General features: G+C 50.9%; 2 protein-coding genes across 2 annotated transcripts; one reads left to right on the top strand and one right to left on the bottom strand.

Moving 5' to 3' along the window:
• Nucleotides 1-4,268: 4,268 nt before the first annotated feature.
• On the bottom strand, nucleotides 4,269-6,749 carry SMAC4_02905 (uncharacterized protein). Its single transcript, XM_003348361.2, has 6 exons — nucleotides 6,267-6,749; nucleotides 5,841-6,215; nucleotides 5,555-5,712; nucleotides 5,298-5,476; nucleotides 4,892-5,226; nucleotides 4,269-4,799 (listed from the first exon to the last, which is right to left on the bottom strand). The coding sequence occupies exons 1-6, from the start codon at nucleotides 6,470-6,472 to the stop codon at nucleotides 4,754-4,756; spliced, it is 1,299 nt and encodes a 432-aa protein (XP_003348409.1). The 5' UTR covers nucleotides 6,473-6,749; the 3' UTR covers nucleotides 4,269-4,753.
• A 2,099-nt stretch (nucleotides 6,750-8,848) lies between these two features.
• SMAC4_02904 (uncharacterized protein) lies at nucleotides 8,849-9,421 on the top strand (the record flags this gene model as incomplete). The annotated part of the gene is made up of 1 exon (XM_003348360.1): nucleotides 8,849-9,421. The coding sequence occupies one exon, from the start codon at nucleotides 8,849-8,851 to the stop codon at nucleotides 9,419-9,421; it is 573 nt and encodes a 190-aa protein (XP_003348408.1).
• Between the last annotated feature and the right edge of the window lie 954 nt (nucleotides 9,422-10,375).

Raw genomic sequence — 10,375 nt, 5'->3', positions numbered from 1 at the left:
CAAAATTAGGGGCACACTACGGGGTCAATAGGAGATGCATATCCTCATATTTACAAAGCGATTATCCAACCAAACTCGGTTTCGGACGCCATTCAACAATTATGACGCCGCAACCATACCAGACGGCGAGGCGCGTTGCGGCTAAGACCTCTCCCCGACGTTGATCACCTGCTTCTATACCGACAACATGCGTGAGGTGTCAATGAAGGCATGCAAAGAGACACATCCGAGGCCCTATGCCGCAACCAAGAGCAAACATCGAGATGGGCGGGTAGTCTCTCTCCCACCCCCATATCGAATCCCCGCTTCCCAGCAGAACGCCACAGTTGTCTGTCGGCAATATTGACCGAATACCAGACCAGCCTTGTCAAATGCAGGTGGGAAGGTGATCATCCCCTCGAATTCCCGTCGAGACACCCACTTTCCGGACGGTGTCTGTGGAGATTCGGTCCGCCTATTTGCCATCGTTTCACGGTACACGATGACTCTCTCCGATACAAACTAGAAACGAAGCTTAGGCGATACTCGGGGGTTTGAATCCAGCTATGTCAGGCTGGCATCACCCTGCATGCCAATTCCAAACGTTCTCACTTCTTCGTCAAGGCATCATCACCAGCTTTTGTCCCACATAGGTTTTTGAAGTTCAGTAGCCACAGGGTACCTTTTTAGGCAAGGAAAGAAACTGGAGTGAAATCAACCCCCACCAGCGTCAATAACAGCCTCATTGAAAATGTAGGTATCGTGATCTAGGCTCGGCATCGGCAATTATGCTGGTTCATCTCGGAACAAGTGGGAGTTCAGGTACTGGGTGTACATGTATGTACATCCATGTCCCTGCCTGTGACCGCCCCGGGAGAAACTCCGGGGCAACCGTGATACCGCGTTACCGCGTTGCCGTGTTCAAGTCTCCTTGCCCGCGAAAGGCCACCAGGAGGGTTTTCTTGATCTTTCACCAATGCTGTATGCGTATTCGATGCGAGTATAGTCTGTTCTGTGAAGCGGTGCTTCCAGAAAGAGCAAGTCTGACTAGAGAGGTTGATACAGAGGCAGCCGGCGCCCTTCCGATGATAGACATCCAAGATTTGGGTTACTAATATCCCATGAAGACCTACCAGAGCAACATTGGAAAGACAAGGTCAGTAGGCAACCCTAACTGCTTGCTGTTCATGTCGTCTTATCACACAGCAAATGGCCAATAGCTCAGAGATGCGGTGTAAGTTCGGAATACGGATGGGCTCCTTTTCGACTGGTTATTGTTACTCTATATCAAAGGTTGACTATAGCTTAGGGTGGTGGAAGCCTACCAGTCATAACGACGACTGTCAAACACATCCTTGTGCTCATACCCCGTTTTGGTCCATCGATAGCTTTGTTACTTTTTCCTAATATTTTTTCTTTTTCTTGGGGTCATTCTCCGTGTCAGTCTGTTTATCGAGTTTAGCTTGTCGTTTAAAACCCCCCTAACGATCCACTCGTCCAGCACTAAAATCGTACGCTACGCTAGGCGCCGTTGATAGCGTAACGTCTTTCTGTTTCACCTTATTTTTCCCCATCTCATTCCTTTCTTTTTCTCCTTTTTTTTTCCAACCGTGTTTTGTCTGCCCCAAGAACTCACATTGCTTCATCACAACCCCTCCCCCCTCAATTCCACTCTCTCCCACTTTGACCCGGTGGTTGGCCATTCATTCATTGATGAGCTTCTAGGAAATCGAGACTGTCACCTCAACAAGGGTCGTCGGTTCGATTCGGTCGGTTGCCCTACTTGCCCTGTCTTGTCCTCTGAAGCTCCCTTGCCCTTGTCCCTGTACCTCTCCAACTGCGTCAGGAGGCATGAAGGGGGTTATGTATTGCTGCTTTTCTTTTTTTTACTCCCTTGCTCTCCGAGAATTATGTCTGACTACCTACTATACGTTGAGAATTTCATATGGACTGGGCCGGATTCGCTCCATTACAAGGCTCCTCCCGAGCCGAAACAGCCATCGTACCATGCCAAAAATCATATGCAAATCATTTGCCCTGCGTGGCTTGACCGCTACAATTCGGATGTCACCAAAGACCAGGACCCCTTTCAACGGCCCGAGAGGCCGGCAAATGAATACTTGCTAGGTATTTATTTCTGTCCACAGATGGAGGTAGGTAGGTAGGTACTGACCAGGTTAGGTTAGGGATACGATACCGTACCGTATAAGGTTTGAAAATAACTGAAGACAGGCATGTTCGCCAGGCAGACCCACCAAGCTTTCGATGCCGAATTGACGGGGGAAAGTGGGAGTGGGATACGGAAATCGTACCATTTTCTTTCCTTTTCTCGTACCCTTGGGGCATCGAGACTCGACGCCGCCGCCGCCGCCGCCGCCGCCGACGACGACGACCCGGGTGACGCGCAGACTCTGGGATACTACCTACACTACTACCTACAGGGATGGGGCGAACCAGACATGGAGCACATTATCAAATCATCACCACGACGGAGGTGCGCCCCCATTTACACTGTACATTTCCGAGCAATTGGACATATCTTGTTGACATGATTGAAATTATCGAGTATCAGCAACATCATCAACAGCGATCAACAATTCAAAGAAAGAAAAGAAAGTGCCACTGTCACCCCCACATCCGTCCGAGGATATCATGGCTCTAGACATTACACTACATACCGACTGGCCTCTGGCCAGTGCAGGGAGGAAGGTAAGTAAGTCCTGTCGGTATTTTTGGGACTGTTAATCATTTACATACAGTGCTTCTACCTAATACAGTATTTACCTACCTCCGACTAACGTACGTACTCTACCTACTTTCAATATCCGATCGACGTGGTATTTTGAGGTTGATCACCAGAGGATCTCTATCCCGCCTTCAATGGTCTTCATTGCCGGTACTGGGTCCCCTCACAAGAGCCGGTTCAAGGCAATGCCCTTTTACAAAATGTCCAGGCCGGAGGAAAATGGGAGGAAAAGAGAAGAAACCTCCTAGGAAAATGAAGTTTGGTCACGACGGGATCAACAGTTATTCCATACTCACTCACGATGTGAGTACGTTAAAGTATGCACGCTACTGCGTAGAGTACCGACTTATACAGATACATAGGTACCTACGTACGTACATAGTTGAAAGTGTAAGCAAGTACCAATCAAAAGGGAGAAGTGTACATGCTGGACCTTTGTTGGAATCGAAAACATCACGTACCTCTAGATCGTAGACACCCACGTCGACATCGATTCGACAGACGTGATGAGATGGGCCCTGGGACAATGGCGCACTATAGAGGATGGGAATCACAATGTGAGAAGAATAAAGAAAGCCACGAAGTCAGGTGCATTATCTCTTTAAAAATCCAGTCCAATCCCATCCATGTCGTTCCGAATTTCCGGAAGTTGACCCGGACCCGGATCCAGTTTGAACATACCTACACACGCCGACGTTTGGGACTGTGTAAGTTTGAAGTTGAAGTTGCAGGTGAGTGTAAGAATAGGTTTACAGACAATGGAAGGGGATGTGAAGATCACTGTTAACTTGCCCGTTTCACCTCACTCCCGAGCGACTCCCCTTTGTTTTTAGCATACGTGGTTTTTTGGGGGTTTTGTTTTTTGCTTACCGATGAGGAGGTTGAAACAGATGGGAATGGAATGCATCCTGTGCGGTATGTGTGTGTGTGATTCGACTGGCTGTCCGTTCCGGGCGTCCATTCATTGTGGAAGTTGGAATACAGCCTTAGGAAGGATCTCAACCTCCATTCTCTAGTGTACGTGGCTTGAGCCTAGATATCAAGAGGCGTTTGTGCTTTTGCTTTCATCAGAATGTGATGTGTGATGAAGTTGAAAATCTGTTCGAAACGTTACGGCCGGTAGCGTTAACGTTAACGAGGTTATCGACCAGACCAGTCGGGTTGTCTCCTTTCCGCGGGAGATATGAGGTATCGTACACTACACCAGGCAATGACGGGAGTTGATGGACACTAGCGATGGACAAGAGTGTACCTAGCGAGCGAGCGAGTGTGAATTACGATAAATATTTACGGTGCTGGATGTTTGTAAAGGGGATGGACGTGAGATGTAAGGTAATGAATAATTGGTATGGTTGGGAAGATTTTCCGTAGTGAAGAAGAAAAAGGGAGGAAAGGGGAAGACAATGAAAGACAACACTAGGATAGAGGGTAAGAGTGAACCGAAACATGAATCTCAGTGTAGGACTGGATAGCAGTCAGCGGCATGGAAATCCTTTACAATGTTCTCATTTAATGATGATCATTTCTCTTCATCTTTGGCCTGTAACTTCTTAACCTTTTCACCAGGTCATAGAGCGATTGGTGTCAGTTCTACTAACAGGTTGTTGTAAATCGGCTGTGGTGCAGCTCATCAGATATGTGAGTGGTGGCATTTACCAACCGGCCTCAACTACGAGCGCCAAACTCTTGAGTTGTTATCGTGATATGTTTATGTTCTACCGATTAACCATGTAGTAGTCTATCATGATCGTCGTTACTACTCATGTTCTGCCTTCGAGTCCAGTCCGTTTGTGGCAGCAAGGATGTGAAGCCTTTGCAAAGAGAATCCGTTATGTTTGGGATGGCTGAGCCGCATAGGATTGATACCCTACTGACCCAGAACTCAAACCGCGAGGCCGACACACACTGAAAGAAGGAGTTTGCGTGTAAACACAATGAAAGGCAGATGATGAGCGTGAGAGCTCCTAGAGACGGCCAACAAGCAGCCCTTCGTGACGACCCCTCCTGGTCATACGTGTACGCGTTAGACTAATACCCAGGCTCATCATTCCAATACTCCGTCTCGTGGAAAATCCTACAATGAAGAGAAAGTGTCAGTCAGTAATGTAAGCATCTCAGGCGGTCCGCAGGTTTATAGGGATTTAAAGAAAACAAAGAGAAACCCACTCAGGCCCAGTAGCATCAAACTCCCACCCAAAAGTCATCCTGATGAACTGCTGCAAATGACTGGCGACCTTGATAGCTCCCACATCCGTAGGATGCCACTGTGGGCCGATATCATTGTGTTGCATGATGCCCGTGGTGTTGAAGTAGTGCACGAACGGCTTGGTCCTCTTGCCGGTCTTCGATGCCTTCTTGGTCACTCCGTCGTATACGATCGGGTTTCGGAGGTAGTCGTCCGAGCTGAACCACTTGTACATCTGGTAGATTTCGTTGACGAAACCCTGGGGCGCGTTGGGGAGGTAGGTGTTGCCGGATTGGTAGAATCCGAGCCAGAGTGACTAGAAGAGACTATCTATGAGTGGTGTACGCAAGGGAGGGAAAGGAGTTGCTGATGCGGAGCTAGACGTACCATGACTACGACTTGGGCTTTGGGCCACTTGCCATGGACTCCTTGGATAATCTTCGTCAGGGCGTTGATGTAGGTAGTTGTGGAAACGTTGTTGTGCGAGTTTTGGTCGTTGGTGCCAATGTTGATGACGACTATGTCGGCAGCGGGACGCTTGCTGAAGTCCCACGGTTCGGGCTTGTCTGGAACAGATGTCAGCTCTATTCACACACGGGACCTGTCTTAGGGTCTTAAAGGACACAGAAAGGTTCCAAACGTACCTCCATACATGACAGAGGCTCTGTAGCTTGTATCCGATGTATAAAACCATTGATGGACCTGCCCGTGAGGGTTACCCCAGCAGTCCTGATCTGCCGCGCAGATGCCTGGATATGCGGTTATACTATACTCTGTGTTGCCTAGTCCAGCACTAAGTCCGCTATTTTCATATGTCAGTTTGTTTCCCATGATGTCTGCAACTCTAAGGTCGATGCCTGTCACTGGGATTTCTGCGTGAAACCACTCTCCAGGACATTATCACATCCATATGAAGGAAGCCCGACTTACTATGCCCAGCTTGATAGTCCTTCGTACGAGGTATACATGCCCGAAGCAAGACTGTCACCAATGACCTCGATACGACGACCATAGTCAGGAATCTTGATCAGTTTCTCGCCCTTAGCAACATGGATGGACTCGATTTGGATCCCGTAGGCCCAGTTCGTCACTCGCAACTCGAATGTGGAGGGACTGATGGGCACCGTCAAGTCCGACCCCGGGGTCTCTGGAGACACAAAAAGATGTGTACCACCCGCCGTGACGTTGGTGAAGATCCAATCCAGGCCCGAAATACGATACCCAACAAGAACTCCATCACTGGTCCAGTTTCCGAAAGTGACTGCCACTGTTTGCCCGGTATATCCGAACTTGATCCCGGGGGCGCTATACGACCATCAGTGCTTGATTGGTGGTAAAGGTAAACATACAACTTACGACCACCAAGAGACATATTTGGAGTCCCAACGCCCCTTGTAAGAGATCTCGCTAGCATTCCGTGGATACGTAGTGAGCGAGTATGACAACGGGTCGATCCGAGTGTCGGGGAAGTTGGTTATCCGTGGCTGGCCGTTTTGTAGGATAGTGGCCGAGGCCGACAAGATACTCAGGCCAAAGACGGCCAGTTCTGATAATGACCACATAATGTTATACGGTTCGGAGGATCTCCAAGCGGACAGCCGAGTGATGATGGTCTGGGAAGTCAAGTCTAGGTACTAACAGGGAAAGACCCAACATGACTTCCCCCGGGAGAAGGAGCAGATACTCTCATTTTATATCTTCGAAAGGAGCAACCCGGGTCAAGATCTCATCATGGGTTTTGAACAGTGACTGACCCGGAAGAGGAGGAAGTGACTGCCGCCAGCCCGATAGCTTTGCATGCGGCGTCGCATCGCTTGACGTCGATACCTTGACCTGGGTTTATGAAAAAAAAAAAAGTCAATTTCCCCTTCTCGCCCTGCACCGCTCGTTTTGCTTCGTACCTATGGAGCTACACAGCAGTCCCAAGTACATGCGCTTTGTCTGCTGTTCTTGGGCCACCGGTGTAACCAAGCCGGCATGAACCATAGTCGGACAACATGAGAACGAGGCGCTCTGCGTACCCAAGATATTTGACTGGATCCATGGAGGTACGTCCGCCGGGCTGGACGGGAAAACTAACCAATGTTCCTGTACCTCTCCCATCAAGGCCTCTGTGATTGCGCATCCTCATGGTCTGGGGTGCCGCTGACCTCGGAAGGGGGCGCTCCGCCTGTCCCGTTTGAGGACGCAAAGGGCACTTCACCACGACGATACCGATGGTATTCGGGTTAACAGGTCACGTTGAAAACCCGAGGCTCTGCGAATGTCTAATCGCTCGTATACCTAGACAAGGCGTGCGAGGGTCCAGATGTGGCGCACAGAGGTTGATGTCATGATGAGGATCAGCCTCAAGGTTGATCTTGTGTCGTGCTTTGATCGGATGCGTTGATGCAACCAAAGATGATTCCATCCGTTCATGGGCACTCACTCAGAGAACGTTTGCCAGATGTTTAAAGTTTAATGCCGGCCTGAGAAAGCGCACAAAGAAAGGTTGGCTGGCTGACACCCCTCAAGTTGTGGTAATAAGGGACTTGGCAGCCGACGGTGTATCAAACAAGGGGGCTGTCTAATCTTTGTCTGACCGATCAACACACACCTTTTTAACTACCTACCTGTTTCGTTCGGTTCGCCATTCACCGGTACCTGTCAATCAATTGCTGTCCATGGAGGCGCGCAGTTGTTTCTGGTTCGAACGCCCATTCGAGGGACTTAAAAACAGACAGAGGCCGTCGCCGGTATTCTAGACCTGCCCAAAGCCGGGGCCGTCAAGACTTTCTCAATCTTCACCCCAGACGGGAAACGCTGTGCATGTCTCGGAGCGCGTCGCAGATTGTCCGGGAAGGCAGACAACAAAACGGTATGCAGGCGTGAAAAGACGACCAGGTTCGCTGACGGCGTCAGATCCCGCCACCCTACTTAACCTTTTATATCCGACAAGAAGGAAGCTTAGGGTGTGCCGACACCATCACATTCTTCAAAGAGCGCGGGATTTTGGTGGAGGGCAGCAGCTTCAGCGGCTCCCTTCGGATTGTGTATCACCAACAAGAAGGAGGAGGAGGAGGGAGGGAGGGAGGGAAGACAATTGAGCACTCACACCGACCCCCGAACCCGATTCCGACCCTGACGGCCATCCTCGTTACATTGTTCGTCGCATCGAACCCCCCATTCTCGCCGAGCGCTACTGTCACTCCCAACCGGGCCTTGCTTGCTTCTGATGAGCTCGATTGGGATGCGCACCTAGAGACGAATTTGCTTCCCATCGCGAGACAGGACAATGAAGCCGCGCGCGCAACAGACGGCGACGACGCTCAAAATAGTGGTGGCGCCCTGTGAATCCGTGGGAACCAGCAAGTGCCAACAGTGTCGAGGCTCAAGACGAGCGTTGTGCCGACGCCGTCCAAAGGGAAAGACTACCTCTGCTACGTTTACCCCGCAGCGCCGACCCCCGGGGTCCCTCGGTAAACAGCGGTTTGGCGCATTAGAGGTACCTTGCGGCAAAATCCGACCTCCATGTGTGGAAGATACCGAGTTTTCAAGATCGAGACCGAGAACTTTCCACGTTCTGCCAAAAAGATCCGCGTTGCGCCGTGTGCCCCCCGGTGGGACTTCGGCCCCCTTTCGCGATTGGACGCCGAAGTCCACGATACCGTGTCCGAGCCCCGAGCCCAATCGTATCATACACTCTGCCGACCTACCGATTTCCGCCCGCGCCGGACGCTAGCCATTCCTGGCCTTGGATTGTCCATTCGCTTACAACACACCACGAAGCCAGCACGGTTCGCGGTTCGCGATTCGCGATCCCCCAATTCCCGGTATAACATACCTTTCTAACGCGGGGAGCAGATCCTCTCGGATCCGCAAACCGCACCGCACCGGTCCCCGCGGCGTGTCACACATACCACCGTGGGATTGGGGTACCATAGCCGTCTTACTCCGTCATGTCGACCTCCTCACACGCCCCGGAGAACGCCGTGCCTGACACGCAACTAGGACTCAGCAATGAAGAGATACAACTGCTACGACATGGCCAACAAACAGTGGCAGCCGCAGGGGGCGGCGGCGGCGGAGGCGGGTCGACCTCGTCCCGCGCAGCAAGCCGGGCCTCGTCCCAAGGCCTTCTCGTCATGGACCCATCCTCGCTGGCCGCCCTGGGCCGACACTTTGACCGGGTCATGCAGCGCATCCAGCAGCAGCTCGAGTATCTAATAGAGCAGTCCCAGCAGGTTAACCTGGAGGTGTACGACCGCGCCGGCAACCTGGTCGATAATGCCGACCGGGAAATTGCGCGGTACCACACCCTCATGGCCCAGATCGACGAGCTCGAGCTGGATTTTGACCGCATAGCTCACATTCGGGAGATCGTGGCCGGGTTTCGGCAGCGCGCTGAGGACTTGGAGCGAGAGCTAGAAAGGAGTGGCTCGTCGCGCAGGGACCGTCATGGACATGGACACCGTCACTCGTCCCATCGCAGTCATGGACATCATTCGAGTTCAGGGAGGCAGAGGAGTTGAGCCAGCCAGAATGGGAGGAATCAGGGACTCGAGATGGAGTTTCATGTCAACCCATTCATCAACGGGTAATATTGCGGGCCAGAGCACCAACAATGGGAAAAGGACGAAAAGTCAAAACAGGACGATGATACGCAAGTTCATCCCAAGGAAGGCAACAACAACAATAACGATACCGACATACACACCTCAGAAAATCGGAGGAACATCCTCCAGGTTACGAAGCAAATAGAAGGAACCAGGTCCCGCGACCAACGGCAAAAACATGTTATGAAGATCATTTGGGCGTTTTAGGAAGTCATCAGGAAGCATAAGTAGCGATTTCGGAGTATGTCGTTTTTAAGTTCTCGATTTTTTTTTTGGATATCGACGGTGGAGTAGGGGGAAAACAGCACCGCTCATTTTCAAAGGAATATTTACGGTCGACATTCATGGCTCTGTGGTATGGGATGCCTCCTGGAGTGAGGTCATCGTTGGAAACAGAGACAAGAGCCGGAAAATCAAAATTCGGGAATGTACACGTTATCTTGGTCGCTTTCTTTCCCCCCTCATCCATGACTGCACAGTACGCTCACAGGAAAGACGGGCAAGACGGGCCTCACGGCTTATAGGAACTTGATCGTACGGAGAGAAGAATGACTGCATCACCTTGGCCGCGAGCCTGTACACGCGTGCCTTGGAGGGGAAAGTATGGGATGGTTTCTTTCGTTGAATGTATGACAAATGGTAGATGCCGTGGATGAAATTTAATAAGATGTAGTCACTCATTACTGTGCGCTCATGGGGAAATGGACTACTAGGCAGCTACCCATAGAGTGAGGTTCTCGCCGGGAAACACAGCGATTGGGAAGTCACAACGGGGGAAAGTACAACGTCATTCCTTCCGTCTGTTCTTTATTTTCTCACTCCTGTGATTACGCCGTACCATCCAGTTTACTTAAAAAAAAATACGAGCGA

The sequence above is a fragment of the Sordaria macrospora genome, chromosome 1 (genome assembly GCF_033870435.1).
Source record: "Sordaria macrospora chromosome 1, complete sequence".
In the NCBI taxonomy this organism is placed as follows: Eukaryota; Fungi; Ascomycota; class Sordariomycetes; order Sordariales; family Sordariaceae; genus Sordaria; species Sordaria macrospora.
This window is presented reverse-complemented; position numbering and strand designations above follow the sequence as displayed.

Coding starts and splice junctions, on each gene's coding strand:
- SMAC4_02905 (XM_003348361.2), bottom strand. CDS start 6,472: ATGTGGTCATTATCAGAACTGGCCGTCTTTGGCCTGAGTATCTTGTCG. Junction 6,216..6,266: donor AAATATGTCTCTTGGTGGTC/GTAAGTTGTATG, acceptor ATGGTCGTATAG/CGCCCCCGGGATCAAGTTCG. Junction 5,477..5,554: donor AGCCTCTGTCATGTATGGAG/GTACGTTTGGAA, acceptor CATCTGTTCCAG/ACAAGCCCGAACCGTGGGAC.